Source organism: Gobio gobio, assembly GCF_949357685.1.
Source record: "Gobio gobio genome assembly, chromosome: 5".
NCBI lineage: Eukaryota > Metazoa > Chordata > Actinopteri > Cypriniformes > Gobionidae > Gobio > Gobio gobio.
The window spans coordinates 22,385,050-22,407,299 of record NC_137101.1 but is presented as its reverse complement, the minus strand read 5'-3'; the positions used below and the strand labels follow the sequence as shown (position 1 = coordinate 22,407,299).

Genomic DNA, 22,250 nt, shown 5'->3' with positions numbered 1-22,250 from the left:
TCTCAGACAAGAGACTGCCACTCCTTCATAACTCTAAAAGCCTATGTACTCAGTGACATGAATCCACGCTGTTAACCAGTAAAAGAAGTGAAGGACCACTTTTTATTTTTATTTTATTTAGATGCAATTCACCACTTGAACTCTTGAGGTTTCTATGAACGGTGTCACATAAGATGAGGCCCCATTCGATTTCTTTTCTTTCAAAAATTCCAAATAAGCACTTGTCAGTTCAATTTGGATCTCTAAATGATTGTGCTAATCGCACCTGTTGCCTTTTTAAACATCATGTCATGTCTTCGCAGGTACCTTATCAGTCAAGGTGCAAATGTCGGTGTAGTAAACAGCGAGGGAGAAACACCATTGGATATCGCAGAGGAGGAGGCCATGGAGGAGCTTTTGCAAAACGAGATCAACCGGCAAGGTACTGCTCCCCTTGACACACATTTCACGGGCACTCCAAACTTCATCTTTCCTGACAATGACTTGGCAAGGGTGTACAAGGCTTAGTGTCATGTCCGCGTCATTCCGTGGTTGAGATCATTGCTTTCTGATGATTTTGAGTCAGAGATCTTCAAATGAATAGCCTCGCACAAATGGCCAGGGGTGATATGTGCATCATGCTAAACTTTCCCAGCTGCTGTGCGCTCAAGTTGAGGCTGCAAGTCTTGGCAGGACTCCAGAGGGTGCATTGACTCAGAATTAATATTAGAGCTGTGCTCAACCAGTAACGCAACACACAACGCCCTTTCTCCTGTGTCCACTTTTAACCTGCCTGAGTACTTCATGTCCAAGGTATATCATGCGTGTGCAAAGTCAAAGGATTTAGGGAGGTCTTTGCCGCCGTCTGTAGCGAGGTTACATAATGGAGAAACATGATCCATTTAACCCGTCGCTCATTGTAATGATCCCAAACTAGATGGAATGGTTTTTCTATTTTTGGCCTTTGCCATTCTTGATGATGAAACGGAGTCCCACTGCTGCTGATAGGCCCTGTCCAAACATGCGTTAACAGCCTGAGGTGGTGTACGGCTCCTTGCTCACCAGGATGCATCAGCGTCAGATAATAAAGACTCTGCGCTGGCTCAGGAGAGGAGGCAAGAGCGGCTGGTGATGGAGGCGTAGCATTTTCCACTCTCTATGAAAATCTGTGAACAGGATTCCGCCACACAGTTGAACAAGCTCCAAGACAAAGGTTCTTGCTGGTTGATAAACAGTGTCAGGGTGTTGCAACTGTCCTGATTGCATAATGAAGAAAAAAGCCTCAGTAAAAAAAATAACATTTATTTATTTTATTTTACACCGCAAGCTTGATGACGCCTTGATTTCGCAGAGCTTTTATTATGCCGCAGACAAATGCTTCTGCTTCTTTCGCTTGTGCATATGTGGGGTAACACAGTGCCGTTTTATCATATTTTATCATACCCGGCGGCTACTATAAGACACTTGTTGCACACTGCAGTAAGCAAGACCGATATTAGGCCTGATAAAACGTGGTACTTGCTGTAAATCAAGAAAATCTGATTTAAACAATGAGACCGTAATGAGCTATATAACAATGATTCGTTTTCTGTTGATGAATGTATCCAAACAGTTGCTCACCTGTCTAATAAAACACACAATATATTAAAGCGTCTTTGGTGTTTCCATGGTTTCTACAAAATACAGGAAATGAAGGGTAACACGGGTATGATGTCATTGATTGGTGACGCATTGGACACAGTCCGTGTCCTGGTTAAAATTGCTTATTTCACTGGATTTAAACATTCTTGGAAACATTTGGGTTAGTGTAAGTACACAAGTTAACAAAATGTATAACATTTGTTCTAGTGTTTTTTGTGTGTGGATCTTTTAATCCAAAAATCGCAATTTGCCATCGACCCACTTGATTGTCTCACACAAGTGTGGACAGGCTGATTAGTCAGTTGGGATTTGGCCATTTTGGGATTTTTTTTTCCGCGTTCATTTCATTAGTTTTGCCGCGCCGCGTTCATTTCATGACACGACTGAAGCGTGGTGCTGTGACTGTTCCCCTCATGTGTATGTTGATGGGCGTTCCTCAAGTTTACCGCAATGGGCGTGCGCAAGCCTCTCGCTGGTCCTTTGTTTTTCATTCCCCGCTGGCTCAAATGCACACCCATAGCGGTAAACTTGAGAAACGCCCATCAACATACACATGAGGGGAAGCGTCACAACACCACGCTTCAGTCGTGCCGCAAAAGTGGATCTGTACTGTCAGTTTTGCTGCGTTCAATTCATCAGGTGGAAAGCACTAATTGCTAATGGGGGTGTTTTCAGAGCAGCCCTGTTTCACAGGTAACAGTCTGTCTTCAGAACACCCCCCTTGTTTTCACTTCTTTTGGATTAGCCCAACCCACTGGATAAGAGAGACAGATTGAAGTACCGGAAGGCTAGTTTGCTGTATATTATTTATTTATTTATTTAATTGTGAGCGTTTTTTCTGCTCTTGATCTGGCTTGTTTAATAAATATTCCTTTTTTATTAAAGTGGACGTGCCTTTTGTGTTTAAGAGTAAAAACTTTAAATTAATAGTCTATTCGTGTCTCAGCTGCGAAGCTGAGCTCCTGTTCGAGCTGCACAGAGCGGCTGAAATGATACCGTCTGTCATTTATTATAATAAATATGACAAAAACAATTGTCTAAATTATGTTGCATATTCCTCAAAAGTTCTTGTGATGATATTACTAGTTGACAACATAGTACTATATTTTCGGAAGTCATAGGCTATGAAATTGCGCAGGTGCAGATGATGCAACGCTGTCAGAGCCGACAGACTCGTGTGACTCATTTCAGTGCAAAATAATCAGGTCAAAAATTATTTAATATACTGCAAATAGCCAACTAGTTTTTTATGTTTATTTATAATTCATTTAGTACTGCGCACAGTGCGCAGCTAATTAATTTAACGTTTTTTTTTCTAACGTCATTTTTAGTCGAACATTCAGTCGACCAAGATTTTCTTTGGTTGATTACAGCCCTAGTTTTGACTAGATATTGTCATTCACCATTTAAAATTTGTAATTGACTGACCAAGGCATACAAATATTTTGAAAGTAGAATCATATGCCTTCTTCAGGTTCAGCTTTTGTGGCTTTGGCCAGCAGTAAGCCCACAGTAGCTGCCGAAACACAAGCCCGATCTAGGTATGCGGCAAGAAGACAAATCTCGGAGCAAAAACCAAGCTTGTTCTTGTCCTTTATCGCTCCTAACAGCTCAACATGCGGCGTGAATTTGTTGATAATTGCTCTGCCCTGCTGTTTGTTAGCATGTCACACTCTTTAAGAGCATGTTATATAACATTCACAATTCAGCCCACGCTCATGTGCATGCAGTGTGGCCCTGCCAATGGCAGCTGTCAGCTTTCATTTGAGGGTTGGACACTCTTCAGCTTTGGAGAAGAGGTGTCAGCATGCATGATAGACCCCTGCAGACCTCCAGCACACAGTTCTGCATGCGCAGTCTTAGGACTTCATCATGACTGGTGAAACCCTAATGTTTGAACAGCTGAAATGGATCATCCTTCTCCTGATCAAGGATGCTTGTCGTTCGGTGGTCAGACTTGAACAGAAGCCCACGCTTTACTCCATGTATTGTAATATAAGACACAGCTCTGTTCTCAGCTCAGAGATGGCATTATGTAACGCTCAGTGTTGTATAATACCTTCAACCTCTTCTAATGTGATTATCTTTTTTCCCACTCCCTGTCTCCTTTTGAACGAGCCTCTAGTCATGAGGTTAAACTTAAGCAGAGACCACCACCACCCCCTCAGTAGGGTCATCCCTCAGACTTATTAGCAGTTGCTCATTTCCACGGGAATCAGGTGACCGAGGTGCCTCTCCCAGCCAAAGCAAGAGACTTTTCCAGCTCCTGTTGCTTGGAAAATCAGTCAGAGGCGCTAAGTCCATCATGGCTGGTGACATAATCTGTCTGATGATAACTCACTTTTGGGATGAAGAAGATTAATGTACCTTTATATAAAATAAAGTCTGGTATACTCAAAGCAAAGATCTTTTTCGAGCTTCGCTTAAGGGGAAAAAGAAATACCTAAGCAGCGGTATACTGTTAGCGAAGATCCCGATGCCGCCCACAATGCTGGGAGTGGAGTTTAGGTGAATATATACTAGGGCTGTAACGATTTGACCAAAAATAAAAACCTCCATTAATTGAACATTTTACCTCGATTACGATTAATAAACGATTATTTGCTTCTTCTTTTTTTGCCCTCATAAGGTTTTTGAGTAAGTTCACTGATAAGGTTTGTACTGTAAATATTTTCTACTATTAAAGGTGGATTTTTGTTTTCTAATGAAAGTGCATTTCTTTGTGATTTTAAAGTACTTGAAGGAAACGGTTGACTTTCAGCAGTTATTGTCTATGGGGCAGATTTCTGCTTGTTGTACATCAGATACAGATAAATTAAAACAGTAGGCCTACATTACATTTATTTGAATGCATTAATGAGAGAGTGATTGTGTGTGTGAATTACTCATCCTGTCTCTATTCATTATGAAGCTGTGGTTTGTACTTACTTCAAAAGGTATTAAAATGTATGCCTATAATGGTTGAGTAGCTACTTTAGTGACTTTAGTCACAGGACAGCGTTTACACTGCGTTTCTGTGCTAACGGTACTCTCTGCGCGCGATCTTCACGTGATGTGCGAGCTTCTGTCTGAGTGTTCGTTTGTCACGATATATCAGGCATTAGTTCAACATAATACACATCTGATGGTCGAAAACCAGCAGATCTTAAACCACATACAAATGACAAGCTTTGTGAGGACGCAGGTGAAAGAGGTCTGCCTTCTTCAGGGCGCGTGCGCTGTCAGAGACGCGACTCGGCTCTCTGGGTCACAGAAAAAAGCTGAGCCCTGAACGGATACATTGTCCGTATTGTTGTTTTTGAATAGTGCACAATCGCTTTAAATGTTGAAACTGGCAAGCCTTTAAACGCATGTTCTTGTCAAACTTTATGAGCACGAAAGTGAAAGCGATCTGACTTCGGGGCTTGCGCGTGTGTGTGTGTCAGCGCGTAGGCTATAAGAACAGCAATTAACTGACCTGTATATAAACTGTGTAAAACATGCAGTTACTATAGTGATTCTGGGCATCTATAAACACAGATAACCGCTCCTGCATCTGTCTGTGTGCCTGCAAACTGCACTTGATATGACTGATGGGGCGGAGTCACGTGAAAACCGAAATAACCGACATGGGAAAAATATTTCGCTTAGAGGTTCTAAATGTCGGTTTCGGTTATTTTTCGATTAATCGTACAGCCCTAATATATACAAATATGTTCTATGCGATTTCCTCTCAATAACCGTGTCACTTCATTTAGAATTACAACATCAATTTCTGCTTATAAAGCAGCTCTCTAGTGTGTTCATGTTTTACTCAACAGAAGAAATGGACTGCACATCTACTTATTATGTATTTGCCACAGGGCAATAGTAGTTCACTTTAGCAAGCTGTTTTCCTCAAACAAACTTCGTTTTGGTGATTTTGTTCAAAATGACACACCAGTTCATCCTTTGATTTTGCTTGAACTATATCAGGGCCTAAAATGAATGTTTTAGCTGCCAGTCAACAAACTTGGCTGTTGTGGAGGTCAGTTTGTCTCTTATAGAGGCTGCATATTCTCCTGGCGCTCAGAGCACTTTTGTTCTACCTGTTTTTACTTGTTTTACATGCAGCCTTGGTCTTTCAGATGAGGAAAAAAGAGCCATTATGCTCACCAGTTTTCTGTTATACAATGCACTCGAACCTATTAAGAAGGAAAAACAAAGCAAAGCTTTTTTACCCCATCTGTTGGCCGTGTTGAATCAGCAGAGCCACTGGTGACATCGCTACTTGTTCACCATTTTGAGCTATCTGCATCTCAAGAGCCCGTCGAAAGTATATCTTCAGCCTTTTGTCCTGGGTTGCTGAGGAGTGCTGGTGCTCCGGTTTGCACAGGCAAATAAAGAACTAATTGATACATGTAAGCAGACACAAGTCACACGAATGGCAAGCACACATATAGTTTGGTTTTGGCATTGTGAACGAATGTCCGCTGATACTCTTAATGTTGTGTTCACAGTGACACAGTGGCATTCTCTCAGAAATCACCAACTCTGAAAGTGAATGGCTTTTGCAAATCACTGTCATTGGGAACAGCCTTTAAGGCTGCGGTCACTGCTTAAAAACAGCTGGTCAGCTGAGACACATCGCTGTATACATCTGGTAGTGACCGATATTGTTTTTTTATTAGTCCATATTAGTTATATACAGGGTTTGAAATGAACTTTTTCACTCAACGGCCAATTTGGCTTCTAGATTAAGTTAATGGCCATTCAGAACTTCTACTAGCCAAAAATAAATAAACCAGATTTGCTACGTCACAGCTTTGGATTTCATACATTAATTTCTTATTCAAACAAAATCCTGTCTTCCAGCCATCTCCTCCCTTCCTCTTTCATCCTCATCCGTTTCACCCAAAAATGTAACTTAGGTAGACAGATCAATACAGTACATGGAACATCAAACACCATGCGTAACAAAACAAACGGCCCATTATGATATTGTTTTGCTACAATGCAAAAGCGTGCTGTTTTTTGTTGCATAGTGACGTGTATGTCTATGGGAGCAAATATTACAACACAGATATACCTTTTTTTATTTATTTCCAGGGCATTTTACCTTTTATAAAGTGCCATTTGTTCCTAACCTTAAATGTGTCATCTTTCACGTCAAATTCTTAAATCTCATCAATAAATTAAATAATACACTATTTTTTGTTGTTGACATTTTAATCAAGCTACTTGCCCGGTCAAGAAAGTAAAATTCTCTTTCGCTTACCCCTTATCCACTCATGTTAATGCCTAAATGTCTCAATTATCAGCTTATCTTTATCGACCAGGATTTTATATTAGTGCATCCATGTTAATACTACTTGTAAATGAATTGAGCGCTTAATTCTTTGGAAACTGTACTTGTATCTGGGGACCCGTTGTACCCCTATTATTAATGCAAATGCAAATCTCTCAAGGGTTTTGAGAATTACTGTCTAGACATCACCTATTTACACCAGAAAAGCCTATGATATTCACGGTTCACTTTATGAAGGCATCTTAATTCTCGTTATTTCATCTCACGATCAGAAATTTCTCTCTGCACAGAACTGCTCATGGAATTTGCGCAGAAATTCCTACAGATTTTGGTCCAGAGGACATGTCTTTTTTAGCTTCCAGCTCTCGTCAAAATCTTCAGCTAAACTGATAAAAATCTGTCACTTTAATCACATCACAGTTCACTTCCCCCAGCAGCCGCACCTGCCGGACATTCAGTCGGTCCTGTAGCCATATAAGGGACATGACATGCTCCTCATTTGTAATTTGAGATGCCTCCTTTTATGTTCATTATTCTGACAAAAATGGAAGGTCAAGTAGCAGTCTGTTATCTTTCTATATATAAAGCTTTGACCTTGTTTTGGTACTTAGTGGAGATGTTGCTAAGCATTTTGAGACATGATTAATGGTCGCTTACTTCAAAGTTATATACTCTGAAGTTTCTATTGTTGTTTGTTTTTAACTTAATGCAGTTCAGGTCTCTACATGCCTGAGTAAATGTCAGGGTATATAGACTACAGGTACAGTGACCTATTTGGCAGTCCTCCCAATATGACTTAGTTTACATGTTGTGTTTTTAGAAACAATTAAAAGAATTTAAGTATGCATTGAATATTTTCCTGCACACTTATTCGTTGATGCATTCTGTCACAACAAAGTTCATATTCTAGGGTTTATCTTTTATGTACCATCAATTAGATAGTAGTCAAAAGCTATTTTAATTCTTCTAATTGTAGTTTAAAACAAATTACCAACTATTGATCGTAAGGGGAATTTATTTTCCCCTTACAAACATAACCGTTGTCACTATTATTAGACAATCCAGTCATTCTTGCATTCCTGAAATTGTTTACCTTGCTGCACTGTAGTCAACATAGTGACCCCCGTGGTTGTTCACTGCATTTAAACATAAGCCATTGAGCATGCTTAACACATCATAAAATAATTTACCGTGCCAAAGGATCCTATATTTTGCATTTCAAATGGTTGGACTTCTTGGATATCCTGCAGTTTAGCCAGGTCAAGTATATGTACTAATCCTAAGGATCTGCCCCTCCTTCCATCTTGCTCCAGGCGTGGATATCGAGGCGGCCAGAAAAGAGGAGGAGCGGATCATGCTAAGGGATGCGCGACAGTGGCTAAACAGCGGCCAGATCAACGACGTCCGGCACGCCAAGTCTGGGGGGACCGCACTGCATGTCGCTGCAGCCAAGGGATACGCTGAGGTTTTAAAGTAAGTTTGCTTGCTTTCAAGAGAAAGATTGTGCAATCTTCAAAGCATTCAGGGGACACCTGTGATAATATTTGTCTTTATTCTTTTGCCAATAAGTGAGATTTAGTAGCTAGTGAAGGTAGAAACAAATGAAACGTTGGTACTGCAGGTGTGGAGGCTTTACTTGGTCTATCCCATACTTCACCTTCAACTCTTGGTTCTTGTACACAGGACGAGACAGTGTGTAACCTATTTATCTGTCTCCATTACAGTAGATTACCATGAGCTGTTGAACAAACACTGCTTAAGATGTATGGCAGGAGTTAGGCAGTGTCTCTGTTTACGGTGCTTTCGGCCTTTGGATGTCAGAGTTGAATGACTCTGACAACTGCTCCATCTGCCGCCGCACCAAAACAACGGGATTGTAATCGGATAGACTGTTGGAATCTCAGAAAACTTCACATCTAATGTGTATTTTTTTGGTGTGACAACTAAATGTTGGCATGCATAACATGCCTTCTAGGCAATGGAAAAATGTTAGACCCGTTGGTCTACACAATATCCCAGGCCTTTGGCAAATGAGGCCAAGCTTAGATTGCGGCACCAAAATCCAAGAAAGCGAGATTTGTCTAATCTCATCATGCTATTTCTGTCGCTCTAACTGTTTGCAGGCTTTTAATCCAAGCAGGGTATGATGTAAATATTAAAGACTACGATGGCTGGACTCCGCTCCACGCTGCTGCACACTGGGGCAAAGAAGAGGCCTGCCGGATACTAGTAGAACATTTGTGTGAAATGGACGTCGTCAATAAAGTGGTATGGGTTTTGTGGCCATGTCTGTGCTACTAGCTTCTGTGAAGTCTTCAGAATCGGATTCGAATGGAACCCTAACAATGTTACATTTTGGTTCTTAGGGTCAGACGGCGCTTGACGTAGCTGATGAAGATATCTTGGGATATTTAGAAGAGCTGCAAAAGAAACAGAATCTGGTAATTTCACACTTTTGCCATCGGATCTTCAATTATAAACATAATTCGTCTTTGTTCTGTAGCCTTAAACTGACATGTTCTGTTTGTTTTAGCTTATGAGTGAAAAGAAGAATGTTAAGAAGTCTCCTTTAATAGAAACTACGACTACTGGGGACAATAATCAATCTGTGAAACAACTAGAAAGGTAAATGACTCTTGCTCACCGGAAGTATGTGTGACAAATTATTCTGCATGTGTACTGTAAAGGTGTACTATGCTAATGATGCAATCACGCGCATTGTACACATACTTTAGTGTACACTTTAAATTCAAAGTATACTTGGGACTTTAGTGTGAGGAGTTTGAAGTAAGTGGTGCTTAACCGCTGAGTGTATCTGTGCTTTAGTAAAGAAACCGTTCTACTGGAGCCAGAGAAGACCGCCCCAAGAATCGAGACTCTGGAGCCAGAGAAGGTGGATGAAGAAGAGGGGGAGGGGAAGAAGGATGAGTCTAGCTGCTCTAGTGAGGAAGAGGAGGAAGAAGACTCCGAGTCTGAGAATGAAGCAGGTAACCGTTCGAAACTTGCCCACCACATACGCTTCCCCATCTAGCTTTGTGGTAAATTTGTAAAATTATTTACATGCATCTTTCTTTTTTCCAGACAAGACCAAGTCTTCAATTCAAAGCATTTCCAACAGTACACCTGCACCTACTAGTATCGCCATCACGTCGCCAACCACCCCAAGCAACCAGGTGACCACCCCAACCTCACCTACCAAAAAGGTACATCTGCCCTTGAATGTGCCGTCCACCATTCCCTCCACCCTTTCCCTTCCATGTTTTTACGTCTTTCAAGACTTCTCCTTGGAAATATCATTCACTCTTCATGCATGTGTCAGTAAGCAAGAAAGTTGCATTTGCAACTTTTCCGAATGAATGTTATTGGCGGTCTCAAGTTGAACAAACCGTTTGTAGGCTTCATAAAAGAGGAGTAAATAATTCAGTTACATGGCATGGTTGCAAAATTCTTAAAAGTCAGCTGATCTATATGGTTTTCAGGCATGTCAGTGAGCAGTGAATTCTAGGACTGTGCATTTGAGAGGAGAGAAAATGTCCTCCACACTTCTTTACCATGTACTTGCTGCCCTCTGCTGGAACGCAAGGAAATTTCATTAATGTCAGGCTTTCAAGTTTGTTGTTAGAAAAATGCTGTTATTCAGAACAGATATTATTTTAATGTAACTTAATATAATTCAGTCTGGTTAGTTTGTTTTGAATATTTTTTTCCATAAGTATAGTTTGAATTATTATGTTTTAACTTGGCTTAATTTAATACTAGTAGGATTATAAATGTAAAATGACTTTTGATGAATGTTTAGTTTCATCACAAATGGTATATACAGTAAATTCAAAAAAATTTATTTCCAAGGAGACGCCTGCGTTCCTGTAGTTTGTCTTCCTGTAGCTCAACTGGTACAGCATGATACTAGCAATGTGAGAGCTAAACAATATCGTAACCGACTGTTACTGCGTAACCTACTCACAAACAAACATGCCACCTCATAATCTTTGTTAATAATTCTTAGGAGTTTTGAGAAGGTATTTTAACATTCAGGAAGACATTTTTGTGTGTTTATGCCAAAATATTAAAATATAATATAATATAAAATCAACATTTCCCACCCAGAAATGTGCAGTAAAACATTTCAAATGCACAAAACACATTGATTGCTATTTGTCAAACATTATAGCAATCCCAGTATAATGCAAGTCATTATTCTTTGTTTATTATAATTTTTATGTAATATGTCCAGAAAGAATATTGCAGTAAGACTTAAGTTTGCCAGCAAAACACATATGTTGTGACTGGGCTTTCATATATTTTCTTTTTCTGTACTGTTCCTTCCTGTCACTCATGCATCATGAAGTATCTTTTTCCTTTGCTGCTGCTGCTGCTTGATTTATTTCAGTCAGGGGTTCTTTCTTTCTTCCTTTTTCTTAATTTTTCTTCACAATCATCTGTTTTTTTTCTCTCTCTCTTTACTCATCATTGTGTTGTCTTGGATGGCTTTAGTCTGATAACATTACTGCCCTTGTGCCTGGGGGGGAGCCAGGCTGTCCTGCGTTGTGGCGTCAAGGCTTGCGCAAAACTGGCATTTCGCTTGTGCCCAAAAAAGCGATGGTGAGGCCTCGGTGTGTTCAGCATTGTGATTCCCGCCCGCCCTATATGTTCCCCACATGACCACGTCCCTAACCAATCAGATAACTGCCTAATCCAAGACCATTTCCTCTTCCTGTCACTGGCTCACTGCATGGTGTTGTCGCTGTCAGTCGTGGCTGTGATGACGTGCTGTTTGCTGTCGAAAATCTTCTGTGTGATAGTTTTATACTTGAATGTGGTGGACTAAATATGACGGGTGACATCAGTGTTGTGTGCACAATAAACTTTTCTGATAAGGGCGAATTCATTTCTCATTGACTCTAAACCCTAACAGGTCACCAGGATGCTGATGAGTTGGCAAAAACTAACATTTGAATTGAAATTGGGCATGTTTGGTTTTGTCTGTTGTTTTTATAATATTATTTAGTGTTTCCATCATCTTAAGGCGCAGCTTTCTTTTAAGTAAACAATTGTAATTCACGTTTGCATTTCTGAAGGCGATGGAATCCACAAAACCGTTCAAAATGGCCCCCACGTGTTTCCCTTGAAGTTTTATTTTTTATGGGCTGGGCGTTTGTTTATATTTATTTATTTATTGGTTGGTTGGTTTGTTTGTTTGTTTGTTTATAAAAGTTATTTATGCATTTTTTTGTAATTTATTACAATAGTTATTTAATCATCTATTTACTTTTTTAAATGAATACAATTATTTATTTTAAAAACATTTTTTAAATGTTTGTTCATTTATGTATAAAATATTGTATTTACTCTTTTTAATATTTTTATTATTGCGTGTGTGCGTGAGTCAGAAAAAGAGAGAGAGAGAGAGAGAGAGAGAGAGAGAGAGAGAGAGAACTCCATTCATTTTCTCCATAGGAAGATTATTTTTTAATGATAACTTATAAACCTTTAACGACAACCCGACCTTACTGTGCGCTATGAGGTTGTTAATCGAGAACGCATTCTGTTGAAGATGTCAGTCTGCATTATTTCAACTTAGTTTTTAAATAATCGTATTTAACTGTGAGAAACTACATTAGCCATGATGCTGTACAGAAAATTTCACCAATCATAGCCGAAACAAGCAAAACGCATCCCTAAAGCTGTTAAAGGGGTTATGAACTGCGTTGTTTTATTGTTTTATGCTGTTTCCTGGGGTGCACTTGTAATGTTGGAATGCTTTTTATGTTAAAAATTGTCATAATTTATAAATAAAAGGCATTTTTCCTACCCTGATTTTAGCCCTCTGGTTTGAACGCTCTGTTTTAAGGGGCGTGTCTGCTGTGAGACTTCAGTGTAAACGCCCACTGCTGTGATTGGCTAACGTCTTTCCATTTTAAATAGCTAAGTTACTCTCTCTTAAAGCGCATTTTTACTATTACAGCTCTCATGGTTAACTAATCTTGAAAAGTGTTGCATTACATTTGGATCTATGGCATTATATTAAGATCTATGGCATCGTGGCATGAAAGGTTGCAGAGATGAACATTGTAGCCGATCACAGACATTGCAACTCAGTTTATGTACACTTACGAATGCTCTCGTCTTCACTAACAGTGCAAACGTGATATAGTTAAGAGATTCGTTGAATAAAACGGGAGTCACTGATAAACACGTAACTGATCAACTCTTGCAGTTTGATTGACAGGTTCAGCGCGCGCTGCTCCAATGATTGCAAAGGGAACTTTTCTTTGACCGCTTTCTTTATCGAATTTATTCACAGTTAAATAACAGATTATTTTCATTCTACAAGGGGTAAATACAATATTTTATAAATAAATTAACACATTTAAAAAATGCTTTTATTGGACTAACAAGGAAGTGTTCAGTTCTGAAACTTACAGGATAATCTTATTGTATGATGAGCTCTTATATGTCAAAAGCTGATGATTTCTCAGTTCATGACCCCTTTAAGTAAACCGTCTTGTACCTTTTATATTTTTGTCAGATTTTCAAATACTTTTTTGCTTCAAATCAAGTTATCAAGTTATGATTCATGACTTAAAATGCTTTAACAAAGACTTTTTTGAAATCCCTATGGGAGAAATGAATGGAAAAAAATACTTGTGGAACCAACGCCACTGAAAAAGTGGGCGTGCACTGTTGCGCTCTATTGAAAATCTTTAAAAGAGTGAAAATATCAAAAGGTCGCCCAGCCCTGCGGTCCACTGCTCCCATATGTATGCCCTGCTTTGACCTGTCAAGCTGATCCGAATTCTCTGTTCTCACACCTCTTGATGCACTCTCAGAACGAACTAACTTTTTGTTTTCCGCCCTTCTTTATTTGTTCTTTGTCCTCCTCAGGTGAGCACACCTGCAGGGAAGGTGTCTCCTAAAGACGAGGAGAGGAAGGATGAGTCTCCTGCATCATGGCGTCTCGGCCTGCGGAAAACCGGCAGTTACGGAGCACTGGCAGAAATCAGCACAACTAAAGAGGCACAAAAAGAGAAGGACACAGCCGGGGTGATGCGCTCGGCCTCTTCTCCTCGCCTCTCATCCTCACTGGACAATAAGGACAAGGAAAAGGTCTACCAGAATTTAGTTTAGTTTCATTTTGGGTAAAATAATCCTGTTTTTAATTGAAAGGTTGGAGCTGTTTGCATTCGATTCTTGAGTTCGTTTTGTAGGCTTGTTTCCAGATTCTTGAGCCTTGAACCTTTTCATGTATGTGCACAGGAGAAGGAGAAGACACGCCTGGCGTATGTTGCTCCGACCATCCCGAGGAGACACGTTAGCACATCAGACATTGACGAAAAGGAAAACAGGTACAGAAAGGACACATGCAGTTTTGAGAGCACCTCCCGATGCTCCATGTTGTGTGTCACAAAGTGTAGCATGTGCTTGTGGCTTATGCAGCATGATCATGTTGTAAGAGAGAAGAACCTAAATGAAGTTGGTTAGATGGTGTCTTTTCTACTTTGAACGATGTTTTGATAGAAGTGAGTTAGTCTAGTAGTGTAATAGATTTTTCAAGAGTGGTTCGCTGGAATCGGAGGTACTATTTATAGCTTGTGGTTCTCAGGGATTCGGCTGCTAGTCTGGTACGTAGCGGCTCATACACCAGGAGACGCTGGGAAGAAGACCTGAAGAACAGTGACGGAACGGCCTCACAAAACAGAACCTCCAGCTATCAGCGCAGGTTAGCTTTTATTCTAGTAACAATATTTGTTTTATTGGCTAGCGACTGAGACTTTCAAAGAGAGGGGCGAAAAGCTGATCGCTTCTCCCTGCTGCTGCTATCTGAGCGCCTTTATTTTCCTGTCAAGCATTTATAGCAGCTGCTATCGGCTTGCGTTTGTGTATGACGCTTTGACTGCCATCCTAACCTTCTTAATATAATAACTCTCATAAACTAGTGTAAGTATTGCAGTTTAGAAACATAACTAACTAACTAACAGCTAACTTGCGTAGAACTGCAGAAGTGTGTTAATCTCGGCTAACTGTCATCGTACATTCTTTTAGATGTTTTGAGCATGATAGCCATCTTCCAAGCATGCATGTGCCTGTCTAAAAACAGAGGTTTTCAAACATTTTAATGCCAAGATCCCACAAACATGACAATATTGAAATATAAATTCCTAAAATATAAAGGCAGCTGTATATTTAGCTATATTTTCATGTACAGACACATTTTGTGGTTATATAAAACATTGTCTCTATTTACACTACCGTTCAGAAGTTTGGGGTCAGTACGAATAAAAAAAAAGATTTTTTTTTTTAAAATCAGTAAGGAATGCGTTAAAGGTGCAGTGTGTAGAATTTATGAGGATCTATGCAATACTATGTTTTCAGATGTGTATAAAGACCTTGCATAATGAACCGTTATGTTTTTATTACCTTAGAATGAGCCATTTCTATCCTCATAGACTGCGGGTCCATTTTGTGCCGCCATGTTTCTACAGTAGGCCTAAACGGACAAACTGCTATAGAGCACTAGCTACTCTCTGCTGTCTCAGACGACATCTTTGTCCTTTGTTGGCCACCGTAGCTTCTCTATGTGCTTCGAAAGGGAGGGGTAAGCAGTGGCCGATTGATGACCGCTAGATGCCGCTAAAATTTACACAGTGCACCTTTTCAATTAATCAAAAGTATCATTGTTACAAATAATACAGGGAGTGCAGAATTATTAGGCACGTTGATTTTCTGATCATATTTTTTTTCCAGGCACATTTGACCAATTCCAAACCACAGTAATCCTAATAACTACTATTGATTTAGTATTTAATAATGTATAAGTGATATATAATTGTTCATAAAGGCTGGAAATGAAAATCACCTTATATTCAGGTGTGCAGAATTATTAGGCATGTTTTCTTTTACAGATAAATTGAGCCAAAAAAGAGATTTAACTGAAAAGTCAAAAAGTATTAAATGCCCATGAGAAGGATGCAATACTAATGCAATACTAGACATTGCAGTTAAGGCATGACCATTGGACAGTGAAATGCTCGTTGGGTCAGCAGGATCTGACAAAAACAGGTGGTGAAGAAAAGACACCTGTTAACTGCAAAAGAATTAAGAATTAAGGTGAAGAATTAAGGGTGAAACCATCAGGAACCCTTTAGTCTCCAGCGCCACCATTTTCCTGAGCTGCAACCTACCTGGAGTCTCCAGAAGTGCAAGGTGTCAGGATCTCAGAGACTTCAGTTAGGTAAAGAATCCTAAAAAATGACCCCCACTAGATAAGAATCACAAGCTGAAGTGTTGTAAAATACATGAAGAAGGTTTTTTTATAGGCTTTATGGACAGATAGGTTGAGAGTGACTCTTGAAGGACCAGCACCACATCCTCTAGTACCACTGTTTGAAGATTTCATCTGCCAGAATCTGGCAGTACGTTTTGGGAGTTCATTTTTAGTCCATCTCTGCAAAACGGACTTCAGGATGGACTAAAATGAACTCCCAAAACGTACTGCCAGATTCTGGAAGATGAATTCTTCAAACAGTGGTACTAGAGGATGTGGTGCTGGTCCTTCAAGAGTCATTCTCAACCTATAAAACCTATAAAGCCTATAAAAAAGCAGGCTTCATGTATTTTACAACACTTCAGCTTATGATTCTTATTTAGTGGGGGTCATTTTTTAGGATTCTTTACCTAACTGAAGTCTCTGAGATCCTGACACCTTGCACTTCTGGAGACTCCAGGTAGGTTGCAGCTCTGGAAAATGGTGGCGCTGGAGACTAAAGGGTTCCTGATGGTTTCACCCTTAATTCTTCACCTTAATTCTTAATTCTTTTGCAGTTAACAGGTGTCTTTTCTTCACCACCTGTTTTTGTCAGATCCTGCTGACCCAACGAGCATTTCACTGTCCAATGGTCATGCCTTAACTGCAATGTCTAGTATTGCATTAGTATTGCATCCTTCTCATGGGCATTTAATACTTTTTGACTTTTCAGTCTGAGTTAAATCTCTTTTTTGGCTCAATTTATCTGTAAAAGAAAACATGCCTAATAATTCTGCACACCTGAATATAAGGTGATTTTCATTTCCAGCCTTCATGAACAATTATATATCACTTATACATTATTAAATACTAAATCAATAGTAGTTATTAGGATTACTGTGGTTTGGAATTGGTCAAATGTGCCTGGAAAAAAAATATGATCAGAAAATCAACGTGCCTAATAATTCTGCACTCCCTGTAGTTGTTCCTTTACAATTTATTCATCACAGATTCCTGAGAAAAAAGTATCATGATTCCCACATAAATATTAAGCACCACAACTGTTTTCCACATTGATAAGAAGAAGAAGAAGAAATGTTTCTTAAGCAGCAAATCGGCATGTTGGAATGATTTATGAAGGATCATGTGACTGAAGACTGGAGTAATGATGCTGAAAATACAGCTTTGCATCATAATAATAATAATAATTTGTTACATTTACAGGAAGCATCACAGGAATAAATTACTTTTTCAAACATATTCACATAGAAAACAGCTTTTTAAGTTGTATTCACAAAATTTTGATCAAATAAATGCAGTCTTGGTGAGCATAAGCAAACATTAAAAAAACACAAAAAAATCTTACCTATTCCAAACCTTTGAACCGAAGTGTATTTAGCCATATTATAAAATCAAGACTACATTCAGATTTGATTTTTATATCTGTTACAAACTAGACCTAAATGGAACAAAAATAATTAATGAATAATCTCATGATTTTCTATCAGTCTTTAGAAAGCAAAATGAGATGGTATTTAAATTATTTAATTAAATATATATTTCATTAATAAGTTCAATTAACAGCCTAACTTTGACACAGAAGAATACATTTTAGTACAATTTAGTTTGAAAACCCTGGTCCAGAAGCACCCCAAAGCATCCAAATGATGCTTGTGTCATTGTGTAACAATGAATTTGCATGACTGCACTTGTGCCACCTGGTTTGGTTTCAGACTCTTATAACAAAAAAAAAGCATGCTAATGGTTTCTAGATAACAAGTAGGTCTCCGTCTTTGTCCAGTGAAGTTATTGATGGTACTTGATTGTTTATATCCCAAAATATGACTTTATAAGAAACCAAGTCCCCCCACAAGCGAGTCAGTGCTTTAGACATATGTGTAGCATTTTGTCTATATGTGTTTGTTTTTATGTGTGTGTGTGTGTTTGTCCGCTCCCTGCTAACTCGCCTCTTTCACCCCGCTACTTCCACGCTGGCAGTACGTCTCACACGCTAGCGTTAGGCCGCACGTCTAGCTCTCGCGACCTGCCTGCCAAATCCTCCTCTGCCTCCAGCCTGGAACCTAACAACTCTAAAGCCTGGCAGCCTTCCTCCTACTACCAGTCTTACAGCATTCACCGCAGGTACCTGCCCAAGCACCGCCCAGACCAACACACACACACACACACTCACACTCACTCCATGTCCTCCATATATCTTTGTGTTCCCCACTCGTAGCTTCTCGCCATTCTGGGGATATTTGTCTATGTGGTGTATAGTTTTACACTATACATTAGAATGGACTGAATAAAGTGCTGGACAATATAATAAAAATTCACAATGTATTCACCAAGGTTGACGATATATATATATATATATATATATATATATAATTCAGTGGTAAGTTCTAGTAGCTGTGAAATTAAATAAATGTATAAATTTTGATAGCATAGTAAAATATTATTTAAGAAAAATTAAATGGAAATTACCTAATATAATGGTAAATTATATTGTTTTAACTAAATTAATTTAAATATTGAGTAAAAATACAAAGGCAAAAAGATAAATATAGATCACTGTCAACAGTTAAAAATATTGATATTTCTTTTATATTGTCCAATCCTATATTGTTAATTTTATTTATTTAATTATTTTTATTTGTGCATTAATGGACATGTCTCAGGTTTTCAGAATATTTTGCTTTGGTTTTTATTTTTGTTTGTTTTCACTTTGGTTTTTGGTTGTTTTTGTTGTTTTTATTTTGTGTGGTTTTGGTGTTTTGTTTTGTGCATTATGGACCTGTTTTCTCCTATGGTGCTAATTTTGAGCCATCTCTTCCTCTCTCTATCTCTCCCTTTCTTTTTCTCTCTCTATCTCTATCTCTATCTCTATCTCTCTCTCTCTCTCTCTCTCTCTCTCTCTCTCTCTCTCTCTCTCTCTCTCTCTCTCTCTCTCTCGCTCTCTCGCTCTCTCTCTCTCTCTCTCTCTCTCTCCTCTCTCTCTCTCTCTCCTCTCTCTCGCTCTCGCTCTCGCTCTCCTCGCTCTTCGCTCTCGCTCTCGCTCTCGCTCTCGCTCTCGCTCTCGCTCTCGCTCTCCGCTCTCGCTCTCGCTCTCGCTCTCGCTCTCGCTCTCGCTCTCGCTCTCGCTCTCTCTCTCTCTCTCTCTCTCTCTCTCTCTCTCTCTCTCTCTCTCTCTCTCTCTCTCTCTCTCTCTCTCTCTCTCTCTCTCTCTCTCTCTCCTCTCTCTCTCTCTCTCTCTCTCTCTCTCTCTCTCTCTCTCTCTCCTCTCTCTCTCTCTCTCTCTCTCTCTCTCTCTCTCTCTCTCTCTCTCTCTCTCTCTCATATATCCTATGGTTGTTTGTCTCCTGACTGTTGTTTGTGTTGCCATAGCGGCTCGTTTGGAAGGAGGAACGATGATGCTTTAAGTTCCACTCCTGCCACGTCCACAACGACGACCTCCACCTCCTCTGTTACCTCACCCACAGGACATCGCAGCCTGCTGTCCCGGTACGAGCACACACACACCTCTTCAACTTAACTGACAAACTAAACACTCAGAGTAGGTTCTGATAGTGAAATGTGTCAACGCGTAACAGGTATTGGTCAGAGGAGAGCGCAGACAAGGAAAAAGAGAAAGAGAAGGAGTCCGCCGCTGTCATCCCAACAATCAACACTGCAGCCACCACCACTACCACCTCCACTACTGGAACTATACTGGGCTCTGACGGACGAGAGAGACGCAGGTACACACATGCACTGCAACATCATGGAGAGAGTTTTTGCACACTATTTCTGCAGCATCTGTTCCAAAAATATGCTTACCATTGATTTTCTTCATCGTGATTAAAAAAAAAAAAAATCCCAAAAAGAGTCCGATTTGAAGCCAAAAAAGACAACATTTGTCAACATTTAAATTCAGTTTGAACAATGCATTATGTTCCAGTTCCAAAAGCCTTTTTACTCTCATTAAAACTGCCCTGAAGAGCCTCAACAAAAGCGCATGTTGCTTCAGCTGTCGGATTTTGTTTCTTTTGTGTTGCGTCTGTAGATCATACCTCACCCCTGTGCGCGATGAAGAGTCGGAATCTCAGAGGAAAGCCAGATCCAGACAGGCACGGCAGTCCAGGAGGTCCACACAGGCAAGTCTAGACTCTCATCTAAACACCTCTGCAGGAACTCTTTCTAATAATAGACAGAATCACAGTGCAGTTTACAAATGCTTGGTTGCAAGATTTTAATGGTTCTGTCTTCGGATTTTCAGCGTTGGTACTGCTTGAAGCGAGGGGTATTCCTACTGGAACTTATTACTTTCTGAGCAGTGCAATGTGGCAGGGATTTATTGGGGAAATAACTGTTTACGTTAGAGAGGAAATTGGGTTTTGCCTTTTCAATAGTAAGGCCATGTTTCGTCATTGTTTGTGACTAGGGGCTCTAAAAATTTGTGGCTAAACATAATAATTACCTGCTTCTAAATTATATATTACGTAATCATGTGAAAGGTACAAGTGAAGGGTCCTTCATCTTGATTATATTTTTTTTCCTACACATATTATTATTATTATTAATAACAAATGATTAGTCAGCTTAACATGAGCTAAAACTAAAGGAGAAATATGTCTTAAATGTGATTGGATAAGCAAAGTTAAGCTGATTTAAATTGGAAATGCACTGGGACGGTGTACTTGCATAGTTTTCTGTGTTTGTTGTTATTGATACAAAAAAAATATTACTAATAATATTATGTGATTGATATATTCTTACAGTAGCACAGTATCGAAGTGCCCCGCCCTGGTTCTTATTAACGTAATATGTTTGTATATTACAACAAAATTACAACATTATTGGGGTCATACAAATTTGGGGGTTATTTTGCAGACTCAGAAATGAATGACATAACGTTAACCCTTTGACTTTCTTTTTTCAGGGTGTGACCTTGACTGATCTTCAGGAGGCAGAGAAGACCATCGGGCGCAGTCGCCCCACGCGGTCTCGAGAAGACGAGAAAGAAGAGAAGGAAAAGCAGGACAAGGAGAAACAGGAAGAGAAGAAAGAGACCGAGACCAAGGAGGACGACTATAGGTCACGCTACCGCAGCTTTGAGGAGGTGAGGAAAACTCCCGGCCACCGAGAACAGGACAGTTTCTGGAATTTTAACTAGCATTGTCACACGAGTGTCCTCTTTGTTGTCCTCCAGAAGTACCGGAGCACCTTGGCCTCGACCACCACGGCCTCCTCCACTCTGCCTTCCTCTTCTGGCAGCTCGTCTTCTCTCTACAGCTCCTCCTCTCTGAACCGGCCAAACAGCCTGTCCGGCCTTACTTCAACCTACAGCCGCTCCGCACGTGACACTGAGAGAGGTACACATGTCCGGGTCTTGTTTCATCCAAAAAAAGAATACATTTCATTCATAACAATAATGATCTAGACTAAATATATTTATTGCGCCATGACATTTTTAAGACGATGCAAATAAATGCAGTACCAAGCACTGCAAATGCCTTATTTGTCATGAAACTGTCACAGTGCAAAAAACAAAACAAAAGCTGTGTGGTCACTGTTAGTAGAGTGACATGACACAGAAAGGAAAATGAGTGATATGGTTTTGTGACGCTACAGGAACTGGCATACAGACAGGGACTTCCTTTAGTATGGCTGCAGACTGACTAAGCCAAGCTTCAGGCCGTTGAAAATCTTGCGTTCGGTAGGATTTTTTTATGTTTTTGAAAGAAGTCTCTTACCCAAGCTGCATTTATTTGAGCAAAAATACACAAAAAAAGTAACATTGTGAAATAGTATATATTATTTCCGTGCAAAATAACGTTCTATTTTAAAATAATTTAAAAAGTAATTTTTTTACTGTGATGTCAAAGCTGAATGTTCAGCTGCCATTACTCCGGTCTTCAGTGTCACATGATCTTTAAGAAATCATCAGGGTCCCTGCAGGTCCATAAAATTTAATTTTTAGAGACGATAAAAAAGGAATCGCGATTGAACATTCAAAGCCAAAACACGATTTTGTTGTGCGTTCTACAGGATCATGTTTTCAGAACAGTTTGCGATAAATGAAAACTGCACATTCATGGCAATAGATTGCTTTTTGATCTGCTGTTGATGAATTGATGA

The 22,250-nt window shown here is 39.6% G+C and overlaps 1 protein-coding gene across 10 annotated transcripts in view; it reads left to right on the top strand.

Moving 5' to 3' along the window:
* Nucleotides 1–22,250, top strand: part of ppp1r12a (protein phosphatase 1, regulatory subunit 12A) — an 88,273-nt gene that overhangs the window by 51,182 nt on the left and 14,841 nt on the right. For 3 of the 10 annotated variants that reach the window (XM_079816838.1, XM_079816836.1, XM_079816841.1), the window contains exons 3-18: nt 303–421; nt 8,200–8,359; nt 9,010–9,154; nt 9,253–9,327; nt 9,420–9,511; nt 9,713–9,873; nt 9,968–10,089; nt 11,381–11,488; nt 13,772–13,993; nt 14,144–14,232; nt 14,490–14,606; nt 19,518–19,634; nt 19,724–19,870; nt 20,176–20,266; nt 21,052–21,231; nt 21,322–21,484. In XM_079816838.1, coding sequence (XP_079672964.1) covers nt 303–421; nt 8,200–8,359; nt 9,010–9,154; nt 9,253–9,327; nt 9,420–9,511; nt 9,713–9,873; nt 9,968–10,089; nt 11,381–11,488; nt 13,772–13,993; nt 14,144–14,232; nt 14,490–14,606; nt 19,518–19,634; nt 19,724–19,870; nt 20,176–20,266; nt 21,052–21,231; nt 21,322–21,484 — 2,108 coding nt within the window. Of the gene's footprint in view, nt 1–302; nt 422–8,199; nt 8,360–9,009; nt 9,155–9,252; nt 9,328–9,419; nt 9,512–9,712; nt 9,874–9,967; nt 10,090–11,380; nt 11,489–13,771; nt 13,994–14,143; nt 14,233–14,489; nt 14,607–18,128; nt 18,273–19,517; nt 19,635–19,723; nt 19,871–20,175; nt 20,267–21,051; nt 21,232–21,321; nt 21,485–22,250 lie in introns of all 10 variants that reach the window. The other 7 variants (XM_079816842.1, XM_079816840.1, XM_079816835.1 and 4 more) reach the window with 5 other exon arrangements.